Below are 23,127 nucleotides of genomic sequence, written 5' to 3' on the forward strand. Positions count from 1 at the left end.
TCTGAAACTCAAATGTGTTCAGGAAACAACAAAAACAAAGGATTAACATCGCCGTTCCAATATTTTTGAAGGGGATAGATAGATAGATAGATAGATAGATAGATAGATAGATAGATAGATAGATAGATAGATAGATAGATAGATAGATAGATAGATAGATAGATAGATAGATAGATAGATAGATAGACAGACAGACAGACAGACTCAGGTGTGATATGATATCGCATCTTTCATCTTTTGGAGGGGAGAGAAAAAAAATCATAGACGGACAGACAGACTCAGGTGTGATATGATATCACATCTATCATCTTTTGGAGGGGAGAGAAAAAAAGAAAAAGAAAATCAAGCTACGTGACGTCATCACACATGGGCGGAGTTTAGGTCCAAGCACCATGGCTTCGGTAGAGACCGAGGTGAGTGAGTGAACCTTATATACTGAAGCTTGTTTCACTTTTCGCTTCTTTCCCAGTTACCAATAATGTGTTACTCTATCGTTCGTGGAGGCTGCGTGGCAAAGCGGGATAATTGTCTTTATGTAGGCGTCGGTTTGTTCATTTCCCGCTGCCAGCCTATGCTCTCCTGCTTTTGTGCTTACCGGAGGGCAGCTGAACGTGTAGGAAGATGCTGCGCCCCGGAACATGAATGTTGTGTGCTGGCGCGTTTTATGCTAAGCTCGCTGTCTTATTCATACATGGCCCACCATGTCCAAGGCAATATCTTGCTCCTGTCTGCGTTAAGCCTTCAAAATAAACCAAAACGGGATTCATTCGCCCCCTTTAAGCCAACGCCGTTCATGTTTTGGCTGAAGTACATTTTTGCCGGTCTGTGGTGGCTAGTTGCACACGGCTGTTTAGCTTTTTGCTAGTTAGCAGACAGTGCACAAATACGAGTAAAGCGATGTATACATTGACTCTGTGGCTTAGCATCCTCTTCAAATTAGAATGAAGTGTAATTACGTTTTAAAATTTGGAGGAATATAACAGAATTTGGCAATTGGCTCTGTTAGTCTACATATCATAAACAGCGCTATGCTAGCTACATAAACACTGAAGGCTGAGCAGCTTTCATTGTAAACACATGGCAGTGGCTCACAAGCCTCGTTCTTTTCTACATATTAAACAAGAATCACTTTATTTGTTCTTCTTGAAGTACATGAACAAATGTACTTTTTCTGTAAGTCAGACTTTGGCGTGTTGTCATGGCTTTCTATCCTTTGATAAGCGCTCCGGGCTAACAACATTCACAGATTCGACTGTGACATTAAAAGAAAAATGTTATACACAACGTGAAGACGCAACAATAAGTATTCATCCATATGAGCCTTGTGTATTTTTGCTTTTGGCAGGGGTCGGTCACTATGCGTTGTGATGGCATCGACTGATTTTAAAGGTGGAAGCTGAAGGCTTCATCTGTGGATGGTCATGGTTTTGTCTTCTGCAGCACATTAATGATAAACGCTGGCCTTCTATAAATCACAAGCATTATACAAAAGACAAACTTTTGTTTGTATTTGTGTTATTTATTTACACTTTATCATTGTCAGCCTGTGCATTTGGTACCTGGGACTCAAGTGACAATTTACTTCACTCAATACGACCACCATCACATTACAATTATAGAAACCATCAATACTTTAAAAAAAACACAATATTAACACGTAAAGTGTTACGTGTTAAGTGCAAAGTACGGCATTTGGAGCAGACATGACATGTTTTGCTATTTGAACTAGACTTGCTCTGATCAACTAACCAAATGACTGGAAAATGCAAACATTAATAATATAAGCTAGCTGGCCCTGAGGGGAAAATTTGATTGACTCAAGAAACAGTACCGTTTTAGGTTACATTGGCCAACACCACTGATTCTGAAGTCCCTGTGCAGATTAGGTTGACATAAAATCCACATCCATGTTGTGAAAGCAGTGCAACCAAGAGAAAAGCTATGGAATAAGGAGAATATACTGTTAAATGAATATAATTTAGTTTCATGGAGAAAACATTAGAATTTAGGTTGTAAATGCAGGTAGGCACTTCTGATAATGCAAAACAATTAAGTGTTCTTTCTCGGCATGATACTGAGGAAAAAAGTGTACTCCTTGTTGCTCAAAAATGACAATTTTCTGTTGAGCAGTCAACCGATTGCATACAGAGAAGCTCAACTCAGACAATGAAGGGAGGAAGTACACCGGAAATTGGAAGGTACATTACATGCCAGTTAGTTTGGCGCCCTACAACTTTCGATAAGGAGTCTCACATTTGTGCACAGAAGTGAACTAAAGTGCATGTTGAAAATAGATGACGCACTTTTGACCAGTTGGTGTTTTGTGGCCTTGCTTAATGCAACTGACATATTTGGAAACTGAAAACTCAAATATTTGAAAAGAGCCAAAGTGGAAGTTAAAAAAAGATAGCATTACTATTTAATTCATAATGCAAAAAAATAGAATAGTCACATATTGAGATGAAATGGCAGAACAATTATTGAATCACAAAATGTTCAGTCAGCAGTATTATGATATTGCTGAAATACAACGAAACAAAACAATCAGATTCATGCTCCTATAACATTTATAAAATTAGCAAGCCTACATAATTTTTGTATGCTTTATCAGGCAGCATCTAAAATGAATTTTCATACACTCATTAACCCTTAAAATACACAGTGGTATATTTAATAAACGACAAACTTGCCTTAGTTAGTTTTCCATCTAAAGTACATTACACTTCTGCCCCAGTCTTCTTTTGTAGGTAAAACGACTGGACCAGAACAAAATCTCCCAAACGTGTGGGAAAATGTGTTATGGTCTGATCGAACCAAGGTTGAACTTTTGGTTATATTAAAACAGTATATTCAACACAAGCACAACACTACAGTTACTCACCAAATGAACAACCATACCTACAGTGAAGCATTGTGTGTTTTTTCTTCTATTAGAAATGGGGCCTCAGACAAGGTGGAATGAATTATGGACAGTTCAAATTAGCAGTCAGTGTTAGCACACAACCTGCTAAGCCGTCTCATAGAATCCAAAAATGTCAGGAAAAGCCTACTCGAACATTTCAAATTTATTTGGGGTCAAAAAGAGGCACATTAAATGAGGGAAGGTGTGTGCTGATTCCCGTTTAACAGAAGTTTGATTGTGATTGTTCATTTATGAAGATATTTAGAGAGTGTGCACACTTGCACAATCACATTGATTCAGTTGTTCATTTTACAACCCCCTCAAAAAGATTAAGAAAAAAGGGAGTAAAGTTGTACAGCTTATAGGTCACATTAATGATGAAAAAGTTTTGGAATGATTTATCTTGGTCTCGTTTTATATCATAATAGTACTTCAGTTGTAATATGAATTATAGTGTTACTTCACTTTTGGCTGGTGATCCGTTCCAAGCTCCCCTCATCCCCCTCCAATAGCTGAATTTCCATGAAGTAGAAAGGTTGGCTTATTTTTTAAATAATATTTTATTTCACACCTCTAGTAAGCCAGTATGAGGCCTCGCCCCAACACACCGTTCCCATCCTTCTAAAACTTGTTGTACTTAATACATTTAGAGTAAATACGAGCTGCTAATTATAGGCTGCGTTTATACATTTTCCGCACTCCATTACGACGATGATAACAAAACGTCTAGTAGGCCTACTAGTAAGTACACTCCCCCCCTCCCCCCAAAAAAGAAAAAGACAGATCATTTTAAAGAAAGACTTGCATATCCCAATACAGCATTTTCCTTAAAATTGCATGAAATTCAGGCCAGCCGGGCTCCTAACATGCGAAACTGAAGTAGTCCAACAATTTTCCAGGTAGCCTGACCCTTTGCTAAGAAATATGGACCTTTTTTCAAGTCGTATCATCACAAAACTGAAAATAATAGTAGAACTAAAATGGTGTTTGAGCAGTGATTAAAAAAAATAAAAGGGTGGCGGTGCCGTCTTCGTGCGATTCAGTCACCAAATGAGCGTGTTGTTTTTATAATGCGTGTCACGAGTCTGTGTGCAGTGTATGGAATCTCTTCCACTCACGATCATTTTCAGTTCGCCTTCCGGGCGAATTGTACCGTAAACCGAGTTCACCCGACGCGATTTTTAGTGCCCATTGGCAAGTTAGCGAACGTTTTTTACATGTTGAGACTAGGGATAGACATTTTGATTTAAAAATCCTTGATTGACTGAGTCAACCACACCTCTGCTGATTGACGCTAAGCAATGTACTCATGTATGACCTTAATTGCAATCAGACACGATTGATCAATACCACATTATTGATAGGATACTGAATAAATAACTGGACATTTCTTGCTTAAAAGTCCAGTTGTGCATATCACCCCAGAATTCCATTTTTCCTAACATCATGCAAATGTACTGTTGTTTGAGCCTAGGCAGAGGTATGCACTCAATGAATGCTCTTGTTAGAATGTGGTCTGCCGTGCCATTTCAGATCTGCTCTATGTCTTGTGTTTAGCTGCTTTGCGGTGCCTTATGAATTTAAGACTACCCATGAAGTCTTAATGTAGATCCACTGTGTTTTTGTGACCTTTGAGCCTAATTAAACTTTCCCCTTTGTGACAGTAGCTAATACACCATAATATTCATAAATATTAGTGAGTTAAGATTAAGGTGACTCATCTTTAGACAGAAGTCTGTCCCAAAGAATGTTTTCAATGAGATCTTATTGTCTAAAATAAATGATGGTAAATAAACTGAATATTCACTGTGGAGACCTCTGAAGGCTAGAACCAACAGAGGGAGCCACCATGTCACATGGCTGCCGAGGTGAGTGTGCATGTGGAGAAAGAAAGGAGGAAGAGGAACAATCTGGTTGCTTGCTCACGCTCTCTTGCGTTCTCTTGCTGTCCGTCAACCTTGCTCTCTCTCCCCTGCTTGGCTCCCTCTTCTCATTGGAGGCCAACAGAAGAAAGCAGGTATGATGCTTCATGGAGGCACAAAAGACATGCATAGCTAGCTTTCTTTTTCTTTCTACTTGGTTGGTTCGGAATAGTCTGAATGAGATTTTTTAGTCGTGCTTCTCTGTTTCTTTGAGCCATGTGCTATTCAAACCAGAATGTCCTGGTTTGAACTGCTGCTGTTTCTGTGTTGACATGTTCTCTGTAAGGTGTTGTTTTTAAGACATTTACTGCTGCTTTTTCTCATTCTTTCATGATATATTTGACATGACCTCATTATCAAGTCTTGAGGAGCAGTCATTGTTATGGCAGTAAGGCTACTGTTTCAAAGGCAGATAGGAGCCTGCACTTTTGGATCCTGTTATTGGAGAACAGCAGCTTGTGGCTTCAAGCCCCAGCGCAAGCGCCGCATTGAAAATGTGACGTCATATCAGCCCTGCTTGTCTTTTATGTCTTCCCGAGTCCCAAGGCTCGATAGGTATCTTCAATGAAGTAATCTCATTGAACATACCGCGGCAGAGAGATTCATCATCAATCTGTCAACATTTTAGGGTCACATTTGGTGGGATCTGCCATTTACTTGACTCTTCTCTCTGTCCGACTAAATCCTGTTGCATCTATGTAGATGGAAAAATACCAATATGTTCAGCGATTTTTCATGTGTCAGTTGGTGATAAAAGGACATACCAAACTGAAATCCAGGATGAGGAAAGGTACCGTATTTGGATGAGCAAATAAATAACATTTTCTATGCTCTACTTGCAATGCTGCTGTTTTGTTCCACTGGATAGTTTCGACTCATCAGGCCCTTAATACAATACAAACAGTATTAAAACCGCTGTAGTTCTGAGCTCATGTTTTGGGCAGGGAATCTGAACTCTCTGAGCAATAGATAAAACCTAAGAACAGGTACTTAGCCATCTAATTATCAGGCTTGTTGTTTTTGTATATAAAACTAAGCTATGAGCCTTTATTCTGGTGTATCAGAAACTGAGGAAATCAGGAATCATACCTTTTTCATGTAATCCTAAAAAAATAAATATTTGGTCTTTGACTGGCATTTGCAACTTCATTAAGTCGCCTTCGTTAAGGCGGGGATTGGCTTTAGGAACCCCTATGTTCCCCATCTAGTGGAAAACTACGGCAATGGCTGCATTGTGGTGGTAAACAATCCAGTTGCGAAATGGCGGAGATCTGCAGACAGGCTTCTCTGCCTCCCTTCCCCCTCCCTCCCTCCTGATATAGCAGATGTTTCAAATGTCCACCACTAGGGGGAGGGAAGAGCACAAAGTCTTTCATAACTGGTTGTCCTCAATCCATGGAAATAATGAACGGAATGATTCTTTTTCTTTACACACAAATTCAGACCAAGTTCTTTCAGACCGTTGACCTGTGAGAATTGCTCCCTTAGACTAGATGTTTTTTGGGAGAGACTTAAAGTCTGGCTGCCAGGCCTGGCTTTGCTGCTGTCTGAAAGTGCATGTTCACCCTTGGCTCAGAGACTCATTGGAGTATGGTTCTGGAAATGTCACCTGAAGTCTCATTTTGTTGGGTTATGCAGTTTTTAGACAACATGTGTACCTTTTGAATTGTCCTTCAAATCTGAGTCCTTAGTGCATATACATCTACTGGATGGGCCATGAAATATTACACCTTTCATTTGTGTCTGCTGCAGTTATTTTGATTGCAGGTCATTTGGTTGGGATTCTGTAGATTAAGGAAAGAAAAGATTCAAGATCAATATTGTTTTTTACTGCCTCAGTCAGCAACACGTTTGGTTAGCTGATGTTTTTATGTATAACAGCAGGCTGGCTGGCTTAATTGTTTCGATAAGGCAGCTAGCTTTTCAGGTAAAACATTGCTTTTACGTGTCACGAAGAAGGGCTTGTAAAAAAGAATAAAGGCATAGAATATCAAATTTGATAACATCAGTGTGAACTCAATACCCTTTTTTCTCTTCTTTGGTACTGTTTTCAGCCTATGCTTGATTTGCTCTAGAGGAAGTGGCACATTTAGACAATATATATATAAATCTGGTCAAATAACTAAAATAGTGCAATATCACCAGTTCTCTGTAGGACAAGACGCTTTTCTGATGAAGAGAGGTTCTTCACCATCCTTATAGCGTATCTATTCACCTAAACTCCAGCCATTTGTGTCTCAAATGCAAATGAAAATCTTAATGGATCTATGAGTTATTTTCAAGGTTATTATCTATCTGATCATTTTAGATTGACTGTCTATTTTGTGAAACTGTATTCAGTTTCAATAATGTGTGGACATAAGCAATCTACTTACTCAGTATTTAACAGTGGCTGGCTGGTATTTTAATTACTATAATTATGTAACCATATAAAATGTGTTATTGAATCTCTCATATTTAGAAGGTTATCTAGTAACAAATGTGTTCTTCTTCTACTAGCCCACTGGTCTTGCCAAAGGAAGCATTTACAAAGGTGAAGAACCATCTAATAAGGACGGACTGGACCTGGCAAACAATGGAGGGACAGGTATCATTTGTATATCTCCAAACTTGAAGATTTACGTTTAATTTAAAACCAAACAGAAAACTACCCAAATTGCAAATTGTTTCCATTTTTTTCATTCATTTCATTTTTTCATTTTAAAGTACAATTTCATGGTCGTCAAAGATGTTTTAGTCTATGGTATACATGAAAAACATTGTAACTGGTACTCTGGCACTGACCGGACTGCATTGGCATTCAATTGGTGACAAATAAAGACTCTGATTCTGCTTCATCTGCCTACTTAGATGCAAGAATGTGCTCAGCTGAAGTAGTGTTATCACGATACCAAAATTTTGACTTTGGTACTATACCTGTATAAAATACCTCGATACCGGTACTGAAACGGTACCTTGACAAAAATCTAAAACATCAGCAAAAGCAGCAAAATAATTTTAGTTTTTTTATTATCAGTAATTCAAAATATTAGGATGTATACATGTTAATTTGTGTAAATACTGTATATATTTATCATGTATTTACTGTATGTGCTTTCACATTGCATGCCATATTCTTGAAGTACTGTATTTGACTGCATCTGATGTCATCCGTTTTAAATATTGGTAATACAGTGGCACTCCCATGACTCAATGTAACGTTGCTAGAGTGTGCGTGCGTGTCTCTGGTCTTCTCCATTACGCTCTCAATTAGTCAAATGCGTAATAAAATACTACAAACTGGGAACAAAATAATTTACACTTGACTTATTTTTCAAGGGACGTGTCAAAAAATCTGTCACAACCTGTCGCTTTGTCAGTCATCTGGGGTTTTTCTATGCATACCTGTGATTTCCTGCTGTGTGCCTGTTCATTGACCGCACCTTGGGTCCACTGCAGGGCCAGGAGTGATTGTTGCTTTTTCTTCTGCTTTCACCGCGAAAAACATTTGCTCTTGTTACAAAATGTCATGTCGGTTGGCTTGCCGCGGCTGTCGGCCATGTAAGAAAAAAATCCATATGACACTTAATTAGCGCGTCATGCTTCTCAACGAGGAGTGTACGGCCAGAGAGCGCTTCAGTGTTCAGTGCGTGAAGCCATCTTCCTGAGCCCTCTCGCACACAAGCTGAAAGAGGCGTGCCGCTTAAGGCGTTTTCCGCATATCGGTAGACAGGTGGCCATGCGTGTATGTGTACCCGCCTTTAAAACAGAGTTGGCGGGCTGTCTCTCGGAACCCACAGATTAAGCGCCAATATGTGTTTTCCCCTGATAACGGGTTTATAATTCACCCCACCCCAAAAAACTGGAATAAGCAAAACAATTTTTTTTTTGTTAAAATTAATTGGGAGCCACTCAGATTGTGGGCGCAGGCCACATGCAGGCCGCCAGTTACCCATTCAGGACCTAAACAATTGGTCTATGTGCAAACTTTGATGCTGGAGAACAGTTCAGTAAACACAAGTATATCTGTATATAAAGTTTTATTATATAATACCTTCCTGCCCACCCAAACGAATCATCCAAAAATAATTGAACGTTTTGTAGTTAATTAAACCATATTCTTTCAAACGACTTTTATTTATTTAGTGACGGTGCTGTCTTGCTCCTCTAACTTTAGGTAAACTAGTGTTCTAAGTTTGTTTTTTAATGTAGGCGAAATACAAAAGAAATAGCTTTTTTTTTCACTTGCACATGCGCATAATGGGAAAACATGCTATGTTTTTAGCATTTAGCTTACAAGTACGTTTGAATGTATTTGCAAATATGTTTGAACCAGTGGTGTAGTGGTCCCTGGAGAAGTAGGTATACTCTCAATTTTTACTTATTTATTTATTTAAGTAGCCCAGAAAAACGCCCTATTTTAGAAACGGTGACATGTAAGAATTAAAAATCTGTAATTTGTACTTACTCACAATAATACAATTATGACTTGTTAAGAACAGTTTGGTAACACAAGCAGCCTGAAATAGTGTAAAATGTATTTATCATGAGGCAAACATAAAGTATATGTCATAAAACAAATCACAATATTTAGTGAACAATAAACAAAAATAATGAATGGCTGAACGATGTGTATCTGGGCGGATTTAGAAGTGGGTGTACTCAATACTGACTGAAAAAAGAAGTGGGTATACTTCATATACCCGCGTATACCCTGGACTACACCACTGGTTTGAACGCATTTACAAACTCATTGTAACAAGTTTACAAATTTGTTCAAACAGGTTTGCCAGTCAAAAATATTTACTCTACGTTGGAAAGTTCACACTTCCACAATTTGGCAAGCTAGACTGTCATAAGGTATTTTGTATAATGGCATAAAAGGTGGAGGAAGATGATCCAGTTGTAAAGAGTACTTTTTTTCCCTTCTTTTTTTCGGCAAAATAAACAATGCTGAACATGTTTCTTTTAACAATCTAAGATACACCTTTGGTTGTGACCCACAGATAAACACAAAACGGAAATGGACAGGCTGGCTTCTTCTCCTGTGGCAGAACCAATGCTTAATGGAACAGAATGTGACAACACCAGGCACAACAGCCCGGCATACAGTCCTACACCAGACCACAGCAAGGAGCTATCATTAGTAAATGAGAATGGTTTGTCGGACATGGAGACGCCACACGGTTCTGTTACTGGGAGCAATGGAATTATTCTCATGAAGCCGCAAGAGGAGGACAGCTCTGAAGCCACGCCTGGTTTGGCAATTTCCTCCCACAGGACTAACTGCTCACCTTCAAGCGCACACACAGGGGTACACTTGACCAAAACTCCCCCTTCCTTAGACTCTGGGCCTCCTCAGACTTTAGGTGCACTACGAACTGACCCTATTACAGGAACCACATCAGGGCAGGAGACAATAGACTCTAAAAATGGCACAGCCCCAACTACCACAGCCTCAACACCCATCATGGTACACAGAGCTCGCAAAACCATGTCGAGGCCTGCTGTCACTCTCGAACAAAAGGTAAATGATTCCGTTGTTTGATATTACATTGTGACGGTATGATAACTGTAGGCAAAAACATTGTAGTGTCACGGTATTAAAATGACAGCTCTAAAATGACCTTTTTGAAATATTTGGGTAAATAAAAAACACTTTTTCTTCAGGGACATTTGGTACAAAAGAAATGTGTTGTACCCTGTTAAGTTAAAATAAATAAATGTTAACATTGCTCTGTTTTAATTCTTAGTGAGTTAAATTTTCCATCACTGGTGTGTGTGTTTTAGAACAGACCCTTGGGCTACTCATGTTGTCTTTGAGGCTAACTAGTACCCAGTTTTTTTCTTTTTCTTTTTTTAAGGACAATTCATATTTATTAACAGAGCAAAAAGGGATCCATGTTTGCGGTGTCTCTATCGTCTTGCTCCTTAGCTCTTCCTCTTCTGTGCGTAACTGCCCACCCCTTCCCACTCTGCTTGCAGAGAAGAAAAAAGTTAATTGGAAGCAATTAATTTCAAAGTGGCGGCTTGTTTACTCAATTCTGAAAGCAGCCAATCTATTGTGCCCTGCTTAGAAGACTCCTAAAAAAAAAAGCAAAGAAAAGCTACATTACCGGTGACATAGTATTACCAGTTATTGAAACCACGGTTAACCGGTAATTGGCCCATGTCTACTTCGATGTTAACTTTGTGAATGATATATCACAATTTTGTATGATAATGCCCACTAGTATTGATTTGTGAAAAACATATGAAATTGATCAAATTTGAACATAGCAGGTTTCAAGAAATGTCTTGTAATTTTGATACACCACAGAGAAGAGTGTTAACAACCCTGCCAAGTTTGAATGATTCACAAAAAATGCTTTAAAATCTTGAAAAAACCCAAAATCATAGGGTCATTCTGTGTCAATTCACACACCCTCCCCAGTAACACCTCTTCAATTTTCCAGATTTTTATTCCATTTGTCAAAAGAAAGAGTCCGAAGTTTAGAGCCTCTTAGCTCAAAAGTTTTTTAAGTTATGGCCCTTCAAGGTTTGCATGACATGTCCACTTTTGTGATCTGGGAAGCGCACACAAAATTTTGGGCCGTATTCGTAGTCCGCCGTAAAGAGGTGTCACTGGGGAGGTTCAGAGGATTTGTGTAAATTGACACGGAATCACCCCATACCGTTCTCTCTGCTCTCAAATGCTGTGGCCGTGCGCTGCTGAATGCACTGAAACGTCGCCCCGCCCAACTGTCAGCTGTTAATCAAATATCAGACAATCGTCTTATGCCTGTCACAATAATGTGTTTAACCCACCAAGTTGTTGAGGGCCTTTCCTCACTCAATCAAAAAAACAAAAACACGAGTGTTCTCGTTCGAGTATGTTTCCTTGTTCTTAAACAACACCCAGTCGGCCAGCAGCTGCATACATGCATGATATATTATAAACAAATCTCTTCGCTTTACAGGGTTTTAAGTATTGAAAAAGTTGCAAAGTTGCAAGAAAAAATGTGTAATGGTACAAAAAGTAATGCTTTTATGAGATTATAGTCCTACTCTTTTTACCAAAAAGGCATTTTTATGCGGCACTTTTTGTACTACAGAGTAGTGGTGCTCCAATTGATCAGCCACCAATCGTGATTGGCTGATTATCGTGGAAAACACATGATCGGCCTATGTCAAACAATGCCTTTCGTTGCCGATCACAAAAAAACGCTCATTCACAGCTCTTACTTTGCAGCCTGGAGCCAACCTGAAATCAGCCTGAGTGCAATGTAGCATCCCCTCCCACTTTTTTACACTGCAAATGTTACAGATCAAACCAGTAACTGAATCATAATATATGTTTGTGCATTTTCTGCAATGTCAATTTGAATTCATGTCCTGTTTTTGTACAGTAAAAAGAAAAACGGATTCATCAATTAATCTAAAAAATAATTGACAGATTAATCAACAACAGTATTAAAATAATTATTTTAAGCAGCTGTGAAATTGAAAAATGTGCAGCTAATCCATGTAATTGGTATCAGTCTCACTCATGGATGGCAGCATAAAATCCTGATTAGATGACCCTTAGTGAAAACAAAATCAAGTCAAAGTATAGATCAAGAGTCCTCAAAACAAATGACAGATTTGGATTCCTTATGTTTTCCCCTTTTCCTTACTATGATTTTTGAAACCAGTGATTGCTAGAAAAGGCCGTTTGAAATTCGATGTCAATGCCTTTTTATTTTTTTATATTTTTCTTATATTTTTTTTTACAAAAAAAGTGCAACAATTAAATACTATGAATGACCCCTAACACCAAATTTCACTGAAATTGGAACAGGTGAGGTTTCAAAATTAAATTTTTCTGGGTGATCGGTGGTGGAATGACCCAGTAATAAAATGTCACTATTGTTACTGTTAAAATTTTAATTATAGTTACTTTCTCTCTTCTCTCTCTCTCTTTTAGTAGTAGTTGTAGAGAGTGGTAGCTTCTCCATCGAGTGTGCGAATTAAGTACAGTATAGGTACAGTAATTTCTGGACTTTAAGGCGCACCTGACTATAAACCGTGCAAGTTAAATTTGGGCAATACTCGAGTTTGTTACACATATAAGCTGTACCCGACTGTAAGCCGCAGGTGTTTTAATGTTACCGCACCGGGTTCCCGCTACTTTCTTTTCCATAATGAGGGTGCAAATTGTCTCAATCTTGTTCTGTCTCTTCTACTGTATTTGGGCTCACTTGGTTTGTTTTGCTCTGCCTGACGCTCTGGCGCTTCCTTTATAGTGCGCCCCATTGTTATCTGATGGATAACCCACACCTTGTGGCCTAGTGGCTTGTAGTCCAGATAATTGTTGTCATAATTGATTGTGACTCTTCCCAAAGTCCCGTTTCTACCATTTCTGCCATGTCAAAGCATCTCTTCTTTTGTACCAAGATAAATTACCTCATTTTGAAATCAAGTCAAACATAATCACAATTCTGTTCCTGTAAAGATGTACAGTATGTTTAAACATGACACCACCCCCCCCCCCCCCCACACACACACACACACTCCAGAAAGCTATTAGATTGAAAAAAAAAAGCTATGTTGTTTTTTGTTTTGGTTTTAGGTCCAAATACTTTATCAATGTTCCCTCATATTTATCATTTTGTTAGATACACAAAAAATTTGGTTCTACTGGGAAAACACAAAGTGCATTCACTCTAAAGCTCAGGCAATGTTGTTGCAACAGCTTCCGCATTTTGAATCACATCTTGTCTTTGCACCACTATTCAGGACACTCACAATTTATTTTTATTTTTTGTCACTGACAGCTTCTCAAGAAGGAATTAAGAGAAGCAAATAATGCCAAAATGGAGACTTTGGTTTCATCCGACACACCGAAACCTTCACAGCAGTGCTCAACAGAGAACCATCTACCTCAGAGTCCTTTGGATTTGCCAGCTTCAGCACAAACCGCTTCATCGACTTCACCAGCAACTCCAGTAGTTTCTTCTCCTCCACTCACGTCGACGTCATCCAAACTCCAACATGGTCACACAGGTTCCAGATAAAAATAACATACACTGATACACCGCAAAATAGATTATTATTTTTTTGGTTCTTGGGTTTTAAATTAACCAGTTATCTTTGTGTACTGTATATTTTTCTTTTGATATAGGATTATTGACAGGAGGTCTGTCTTTCCGTAAAAAGAAGAGAAGGATGGGAACGTACAGCCTGGTTCCCAAGAAGAAACCTAAAATTCTTCGGCAGATGACAATGTTGGAAATGTTTAAGATGGTACACCCGAATGCCAAGAGCCCTGAGGTATGTGCTCATCACATGTATTAAAGCAAAGAGTATGCAATAATTTGAACAACTTCACCACCATTCCAAGGCTTGCCGGGCACCGAGCGACACGGAAACTTAACAAAAAAAAAGGAAACACCACTTAAATGTGGCGGGGTTCTGCCACTAGTTCTCATGAGTGGCCAAACATTGACCACTAGTTTTGCTGCAATTCAAAACTAGCATGTTATGCGAGTAATGAGAGGCACTCAAAACATACCAGATGCCGTTCGCCAGTCTTTTTAAATGTCTAAATTCCTGGCGGGTGTAGCGAATGTTAGCAAAACCAATAGTAAATAGATAAGCAAGAAAATAGTGCAAAAAAAGCATAAAAAAGGAGCGCTCGTAAGCGAGCGCAACCATGTGTGCTGGCTTTTTCGGGAGAGACACATTCTTACAAGCGTGTCCAATCCCTTCACACTGTGCTGTGAACCGCTCCAGCAAGAGTTGAAGATCTTGGCTTGATGAAGCCAACAGAATCACATCTTCTGCTAAAAGCAGCCAACAAAACAAATATGAGTCAGATGAGATAATTGAGTGTTGGTGTGGAAACCTATTTATCTTGTGAACCTCGATGACTTGTTTGACATCCCAAAAGTGGGGATAAACGAGGGCTCCAGTTTCCACACCATTTCTCAGGCTGAAATGAAACCAGTTCGGGTGAAAGGTGAAACATCTTGTAAGACATGCAGAGAAGTCCAGTTACGATCTATTCAATGCCTCAGACAGAAAAAAGGGAAGCATGGAGAGTCCCTGTCGCGGAAATGCAATATATCAATATCAAATATTTACACTCCCTTTTATTATATATAGTTATAGAGTGTATTTTTTTTCTGCGATTGTCCTGTTCAGTCGTGTTTAGCTGCGTTGCTAGGTGTGCGTCACTCCTAAATATGAAAGAGAAGAAAACAACTTAAAATGGTTCCTTTTATACATACCACCTTTTAAAATGCAAAATTGTACAGCTCTTATAGAACAGTGTGTTGCCTATGTTTTGTTTGTGTGCAGTTTTTTAATGCTGATATTTCAGGTCATATTAGATATTTTCCACATTTTGTTCTGTCTTAACTCCAACCTAGACAAATATAAACGTAAATGGAGAGAAGGTGGATCATGCATCAGAGGAAGAGGAGGAGTCAGATGAGGTGGATTCTGAAGAAGAACAGCAGCCACCAGAAGAGGAACTTGGTGCTGATACTCCAACATTTGAGTCCATCGCTCAGGTTTGGCTTGCTGAGGAAATACTGAATTCCCAATGTATAGAACTTGCAAAACTTTAGTTAATTAATCTAAGTATAGTAATCAACAGTGTTAGCAGGTGCTAAGTGTTTGTGCTTACACTTGTGACTAGGCGGAGAATGAGCAGGATTCTGAAGAATCTGGAGAAGATGGTGAGGAGGAAGGCACAGAGGCTGATTTGGTAAGACCAAGTAGAAGGCAAAAAATAGCTTTTTGTCTACTAGCGTCAACCAATTTACTCTTTCTCTGATCCCAAAATTATCTCGTCGCTGAACTTCCATTTGCCTCAGAGCACAGAGTCTAGTCTAAAGAAGTCAAAGAGGAAAACAAAAGGAGACAATGCCTGGCTCAGGCCATCTAGGAAGTGCAAGAGGATGACCAAGGTCAATGGTAAGAACTCTGAACTACTTTCTGTATTATATCGGCTTGCCAGCTGCCAACATCAGCTGATCTACCTTCGTGTCAACAATGACAAGCCAAAAGATACAATAAAGCCCAAAAAATGAATAAATAATCCTGAATCCTGAGTTGACTACTGTATGTTTGTAGGTTTTACCATTTATAAACCTGTATATGACTAATAGCACTGTGCAGTGTAATGAACAATTTAATAGTTTTTAATAGGCAAATATCCAACCATTGGAACAAATCCATTACATTTTCATTTTTTTATTGTTTAAATATGGAGGCATAGGGAGAACATGCAAACTTCACTCAGGAAGACCAAAACCTGGATTTGAGCCTATGCACTCTGAAATGTGAGGCAAATGAGCTAACCTTTGCGGCCTGTCTGCAGTATTTAAAATGGGCCTTTTCTTTTCTTTTTCATATACAGTACTAAGATAAACCCTCAGTTAGACGTGTGTATTATTCGCACGCACGCACGCACGCACGCACGCACGCACGCACGCACGCACGCACACACACTTTGGCTAGACTACAAGACAATAATGTACACAAATAAATGACAGTTTTTAAGTCCTCATAATTTTGTTCTCACAATTAAGACAATCCAGTTTTAACCACCTCGGTATTGACTGATTAATGTTATTGATACTTGAGACTGTAGTTTTTGTCAACCAACACTTATTGCTCTACCCAGAACCGGAGTCCATCGCTGAGCCTCCAGCTTCATTTACGAAGCACACAGAAGATGGAAATGAACACTCCCAGATAACAGCACCTGACAAAGTCTCACTCCATGATGAGCCTGACGCTAGTTCAGATGGAAAAGGTGATGGCGTTTCCTTTAAAAATTTGCACTTGTATACCTTATGTTATTTTGTACAGCCTGCTTGGAAAACATTCACAGCGTTTCACTTTTTCCGTATTTTGTGCCGTTACATTTTTATTTTGAAATGGAGTACTGTACAGTGGAACCTCGGAGTTTGAACGTCTCGGAACTCGTACAATTCGGACTTCAACCCAAAAATCGGAGTAAAAAATTACTCTGAGTTTCAACTCATTTTCGGGGTTCGAACACCCAAGCAAAGAAGGCTAAGCCGAACATACCTTGAAAACGGGTAAACGAGTGAAGCCGAGCGAAGCCGAGCGAAGCCGAGTAATGCCAAATGCTCACGTTGCGGTATTTGAGACGATGCACTGCTCATTTCCAGTCAGATCGTGAATACTCCTGGAGGTGCTCCATACTCGCAAGTGCATTTAAAATTTTCCACGACAATTTTCTTCGCCATGGCTCCAAAGAAAGACAAAAGTGCCAGTGTCAGCAAAGAAAAACATGCAGTGCTACGAACCACAGTGGATGTAGGAAGGAGATTATTGCGCCGTTGTAACTACCGTGACTGACTACTTCCGTAAATACTGGCACGAGGACCCCCTTTAGCTGTTCAACAACGTGCGTGACGTTGCTTAGTAGTCTAACAATATGCCCAATGTAAAATACACAAACTCAGCACTGAACTAAAGCACTGAACTATCATCCACTGATGCCATCACACCGCAACAGGTAAGGTAAGGTATTTTTATTGTTTAAATACTGTATTGTGCTGTAAATGTAAAAAACATAAATAGAAATTAAAATAGGAATTTTCTGTTTTTGGAGCTTGGAAACAGATTAATTGCATTTACATTATTTCCTATGGGAAAAAATGTTTCGGAGGTGGAACAATTCGGACTTTGAACACTTCGCAGGAATGAATTATGTTCAAACTCCGAGGTACCACTGTATTTCCCCCCCAAAATTTCTCGACAGCAAATCCCATTATGAAATTTTTTAAACAAATGTATTATAAATAAAAGTAAGACATATACATAAGTATTCTCAGCGTTACCTTGGCCGCAATTACAGACTCAAGTCTTTTTGGATATGATGCCACAAGTTTGCCATTTTCTGATCTCTCCAGATTCATGTCTGGGCTGGACCACTCCTTTGATATCTTGGCTGCAGGCTTAAGGTTGTTGTCCTGCTGCAGGATGAACTGTCGCCCCAAAATACTTGCTCTTTATAGCAAAATGTACCAAAACGTTTTTTCTTTCTTGAAGCACTGTCTGAACCTGTTAAGTTTTGAGGTCAAGTAATGTCGTCTTTATTGAAGTAAAACAGTTTTTGTGTGAGCGGAAAAAAGTGTATTGTACTGTATTGGAAATAACTTTTGGTCTTTGCAGAGTCATCAAGTTCAACAATGGAGGAGGCCCAGGAGCTACCACTGTGCAGTTGCCGCATGGAAACCCCCAAGAGTCGAGAGATTCTCATCCTGGCTGACAGGAAATGCATGGCTACGGAAAGTGTTGATGGACAATTGACCCGCTGCCAGAGTGCTGTCTTGAAACAAGAAATGATGCGTCCCTCCAACTCTGTTCAGCTGTTAGTTCTATGTGAGGAACACCGCAACGGCATGGTCAAGCACCAGTGCTGCCCTGGCTGTGGCTTTTTCTGCAGGGCTGTGAGTACTCATTCACTTTTGTCTTCGATGATCAGTCTTAATAGGCTGCCAATACATGCCATTACAGTATATCAACGGGGACATGCTGTCATGAACATCTGCAGTTGTTTCCTCAATGGGAATGGGTTTTTTTGTCATCCCTTTTGTTAGTTTTTTGCTTCAGTTCAAGACCTAGGTAAAAAATTTGGTCTTTTGGGATTCGAATTTAGGAAAAAATATTGTATTGTCCACACATTATGTAATGACAAAATGGCATTAATTCGGACAGTAACCAGGGAACATCTTACCCGCGGAAAAAGTTGTCAATCAATAAATATTATACTGAGTGATACGGGAATGTAGCTATGATAATTTCACTCATGAGCTGACATATTTTTCGCATCACGTCAACAGAAATAATTTTAAGGTAATAAACTTGTGAAAAAATAAATTTGTATTTTTTTTTTATCTTTGGCTGTGAAGGGAACGTTCATGGAGTGCCAACCAGACATTAACATCTCACATCGCTTTCACCTTGCCTGTGCCTCGGTGCTGAAAGGTCAAAGCTTCTGCCCCCATTGTGGGGATGAGGCCAGCAAGGCCAAGGAGGTTACCATCGCCAAGGCTGACACAACCTCCACTGTACCCCCCACACCTGCTCACGGACCAGCCCCGCCCAGAGCCCATGAGGGCCGAGCGGACACCACCACTGGCAGGTAAATTACCTGCGTTAACGTTTTATAACTGACCTATGCAGTGGTACTGACTAACCTATGACTGCGTCAAATGTACAAGTTTTATTTATTTATTTATGAGCTTTCACTTGGTCTTTTTTTTTGCGAGCCAAATTTGATATATACATTATACTGTAGATTAGGGGCGTTTGGCAAATGCCTTTTTATTATTTTTCTACAGGTGTAGATGTCAATCTTTTATTATTGGGACTGTACTCAACAATTAACTGCCACATCTCGGAAAGTTAGAATGTTTGTTTTTGAGAACATGTTGCAATTGTTTTTTTGTTTCTTCATTGTCCCCCTCATTTCTGAACACACCTGTTTCTTATTAGGACCTCACTCTGACCGCAAACCCCCAAAAAACGAGCTGTTGGTTGAAATAAAAACAAAGATCATGTAGCAATTTCCACATGTATTTTAAAGTATATTTCAATTCAGCTCAATTCATTTAAATGTGAATATTGAATGGATGAAATTATGGTTTTAATAAAAGAGTTGTTTTTATGTCCAGCTCGTTACGCCCAGCTGTGGCGGGTGATGGTAACGGGAGAGCAGACAGCTCCCTTTGTGCTGGTTTGGCAGCCGAGCTAGACTCCCTTGATGTACCTAAATCCTCCAGGAGCTCAGACCTGCAGGGCGATCTCGAAGCAACAGCCTCATCTCCAGTTCTTCAGGCACCACCTCGAGAAACTCTTGAAAACATCCTTGTTGCTCTTGACACAGAGAAGTGTGTTTTCATTGCTTTAGTGGGAATCTATTCAACATCAAATGTGATTCCCACCTTTTTTTTTTATTACATTTGTGTATTTGTTTTGATAGGCCCAAGAAGCTGCGTTTTCACCCAAAGCAACTTTACTTCTCAGCCAAACAGGGAGAACTTAAGAAGGTTGTGCTCATGCTAGGTAAGTTATTCTATGATATGTGGACCGCTTCCTTGTATATTATTCCTTTACCGTATATGTTTTGGTATGATTTCCATCTTCTTGTAATATGCAGTGGACGGTATCGACCCCAACTTTAAGATGGAGTCGCAGAACAAACGCACCCCTCTCCATGCTGCAGCTGAGGGAGGACAAAAGGAAATCTGCCACATGCTTGTGCAAGTAAGAACTCATCCCCTTAGTCCAAGGGTTTCATGATGTTATTGCTTTAGAACATATTTCCTATTTGTAGAACTTGTACTCTACTTACTTTGGTAAAGATGCTTGATTACTTCCATCAACGATGTTATGTTTCCATCATCATTTCTTTGTGTACAACGACATACCTGTAGGTTTTAACCATCCGGAACTGTTTGGATTACTTACAATTACGATCACAACATTTTTAAATCCCTATCCTAGCCCATTAAAAATATCCTGTGTTTGTAGGATCTTCACAGATTTGAAAGAAGTTTGATGTGTATGCAGGATTAGATGGTTTAGTATATCCGGAGGCTCGTATTTACGCAAAATTGAAAGATGTTTTTTTTTTTTTTTTACCTGATTCCATTTTCTTGTTTGTTTATGCTAGAATAAATCATTCAAAATGAGTCATTGTTTCTCCTCTCAAAGGCTGGTGCAAACTTAGAATCTTGTGACGAAGATCATCGAACACCATTGATGGATGCTTGTGAAAACAATCATATTGAGACGGTCATGTACTTGCTGAGAGCTGGAGCCAACGCCATGCACAAGGTCTGTCGCCATCACTTGCTGGCAGACGGCAAAAGAAAAAAAAAAACGAACCCTTCTCACTTAGTCTGTCACATTCATATTTGTTGTTTTAAGTAACTTTTACAAAGCTGGTCAGTACTAAATTCTGCACTCTGCTCAGGATGTTGAAGGGTTCACGTGTCTCCACCTAGCGGCCAAGTCTGGTCATTACAACATTGTTGAGCACCTTCTGTATACAGGATTCGTCAACATTAACTGTCAGGTCAGTAACACATTGTATGTGATTATGAGGTGGAACTTTGGCACTTACCTCAGCAATACAGTACCTGTATTATACATATATTATACACATTTAAATTCAACTGACTTCCAACCTGTTATATTTGCGTAGGCACTTACAGGAAGCGATCCACCCTGTAACTTGTGCACTGGCTACTGTACTACTGAGTTTAGTGGTTACATTAAATACATTAAAACAAACATGTAAAAGTCACTGCTTGATGTTCCAAAATTTAGGAACGTTTTGTTAAACCTTAACATATACTTTTCTTCATAGGCTTATTTCAAATTTTTTTTTTTTTTTTTTTAGAAAGAACAAGCCATTTTGTTGTTGAAACATTCAGAAATGATTGTCTCAAGGCTAATTTGGCTTGTTCAATGTTCAGAATGTACGACTTGCTGCAAGTGATTGACAGTCCCAAGTGTTGCAATACTAGCTAGCCCCTTTCACACCAAATTGGCATATCGGCATTTGTCAGCTTGTGCCATTGTTTTGTCTGTATGCTTGTTCACATTGCGAGGCAGTTTCCTGAAAACACAAAATGACGCATTCCAAAAGCTGCACCACCGTCTGGTGTGATGTATAAAATACTTGCCGGACAGTGACTGATGTGCGACTTCTCCCATCATGACAACAGCATATAAGAAGTGGGTGTTAAACTCCGTTCCGCTATTGCTATTCACTGCTTTTCTGCCTCAGACAGTAGCTTGGAAGCTGGGAAATTCACTTGTTTACTTCAACCTCTAGTTGTGTGCTGGTGCATTTAACACACAAAAGTGACACAGGAAGAAGTCGTCTTTGACTTTCACTTATGTGAAAGGGGCTATTCATTTATGTATGCAACAGTTTTAAATTATTATGTAGATCAGAGGTGGGCAATCTCGGTCCTTGAGGGCTCCTGCAGGTTTTGGATATTTCTCACTTCCAACACAATCTGATTCCAATCAACAGGATCGTTATTAGGCTTATGCAAAGCATGCTGATGAGCTGATCATATATCAGCTGCGTTGGAGAAGGGCAACATGCAAAACCTGCAGGACACTGGCCCTCGATGCCCACCTCTGATGTAGATGGATCATGCTGTGACAAACACAGTGTTACTTTAATCTTAACTTGACTCGGGGTGGGTGATCAGGATGTTTCCTTTTTCCTACAGGATGATGGAGGTTGGACAGCTATGATTTGGGCCACAGAGTACAAACATGTAAACCAGGTGAAGTTGCTGCTGTCCAAAGGAGCTGACATCAGCATCAGAGACAAGGTTGCCCAAAAACTCACTGCACTTTGGACTTTTTACAAAGAAATCAAACATCTAATTATAGGATGGTGGTCAAAATTTCAGGAAGAAAACATCTGTCTTCACTGGGCAGCGTTCTCTGGCAGTGTTGAGATTGCCACGCTGCTCCTGGAAGCACACTGTGATCTCCACGCTGTAAATATCCATGGGGACTCTCCCCTACACATAGCTGCTCGGGAAAATCGTCTGGAGTGTGCCATGTAAGTTGTTGTTGTTGTGTGAAGGCAATTACAGTTGATTGGCAGGGGTCCTATTTTCATGTTTTGCATAGATATTGTACCCATAATGCACTGTGGCGCAGTTAATGAAGTTATAAGGATGTCAATCCTTATCATATGTGTTTATGTTACCAGTAATTGTCTTACTTAACACGTTTATGTCGCTCTATGGTTGTGTGTAAAATACTGACATCCAGGACGATTCCGTGTACAAGTTGCATTGCTCATCTGTGGACTGCTTGTGAAATTACGAATTTATATGTTGTCATTGTGGCCGGCTGATTAATTGGTCCCCTACTATACACCACAGACATGTAATTTAAAAGAAGAACAACAAGAAGCGACTGCGCCGTGCGATGACATCGAGTTAGCTTTTGTAATTCTTAACCTGTAGCATTTCTTTGCTGTTTTCCATCTACAATTGCATTGATATTCGCTTCTTTAATTAATTCCTAATATATTTCTGTTTCGTCGTCCCCCAAAACATACCTTAATTTATCGTCTGATATTGCTTTGTGACTACAAACGTATGTGTGACGTAATATCCGATCAAAAAACGTGCGACGTGTATCCGGTCTTGTCAGCGCTTATTTGCAAAACCTGTTTCCACAGCCAAAATTCACATTTTCCTTTTTTAGATACGCTTCAAAATCCACCCCCTCCAAGCGCAAAAACATTTTTTTCGAATTTTGGGCCCTTTTTCG

The 23,127-nt window shown here is 39.5% G+C and overlaps 1 protein-coding gene across 3 annotated transcripts in view; it reads left to right on the forward strand.

The window, feature by feature from the left end:
- Nucleotides 1-375: 375 nt before the first annotated feature.
- The window catches only part of ehmt1b (euchromatic histone-lysine N-methyltransferase 1b), a 30,867-nt gene continuing 8,115 nt past the window's right edge, over nucleotides 376-23,127 (forward strand). For 2 of the 3 annotated variants that reach the window (XM_086096615.1, XM_086096616.1), the window contains exons 1-18: nucleotides 4,752-4,919; nucleotides 7,324-7,411; nucleotides 9,810-10,330; nucleotides 13,599-13,827; nucleotides 13,946-14,094; nucleotides 15,195-15,338; nucleotides 15,467-15,535; nucleotides 15,645-15,744; nucleotides 16,457-16,588; nucleotides 17,980-18,257; nucleotides 18,720-18,952; nucleotides 19,485-19,700; nucleotides 19,793-19,875; nucleotides 19,970-20,076; nucleotides 20,527-20,649; nucleotides 20,789-20,890; nucleotides 22,065-22,169; nucleotides 22,251-22,405. In XM_086096615.1, the coding sequence (XP_085952741.1) occupies nucleotides 4,752-4,919; nucleotides 7,324-7,411; nucleotides 9,810-10,330; nucleotides 13,599-13,827; nucleotides 13,946-14,094; nucleotides 15,195-15,338; nucleotides 15,467-15,535; nucleotides 15,645-15,744; nucleotides 16,457-16,588; nucleotides 17,980-18,257; nucleotides 18,720-18,952; nucleotides 19,485-19,700; nucleotides 19,793-19,875; nucleotides 19,970-20,076; nucleotides 20,527-20,649; nucleotides 20,789-20,890; nucleotides 22,065-22,169; nucleotides 22,251-22,405 (3,002 nt within the window). Of the gene's footprint in view, nucleotides 414-4,751; nucleotides 4,920-7,323; nucleotides 7,412-9,809; nucleotides 10,331-13,598; nucleotides 13,828-13,945; nucleotides 14,095-15,194; nucleotides 15,339-15,466; nucleotides 15,536-15,644; nucleotides 15,745-16,456; nucleotides 16,589-17,979; nucleotides 18,258-18,719; nucleotides 18,953-19,484; nucleotides 19,701-19,792; nucleotides 19,876-19,969; nucleotides 20,077-20,526; nucleotides 20,650-20,788; nucleotides 20,891-22,064; nucleotides 22,170-22,250; nucleotides 22,406-23,127 lie in introns of those variants that run through there. The other variant, XM_086096617.1, reaches the window with a different exon arrangement.

This window comes from Leptonotus elevatus, chromosome 15 (genome assembly GCF_054856555.1).
Source record: "Leptonotus elevatus isolate MCC_2025b chromosome 15, RoL_Lele_1.0, whole genome shotgun sequence".
Classification (NCBI taxonomy): domain Eukaryota; kingdom Metazoa; phylum Chordata; class Actinopteri; order Syngnathiformes; family Syngnathidae; genus Leptonotus; species Leptonotus elevatus.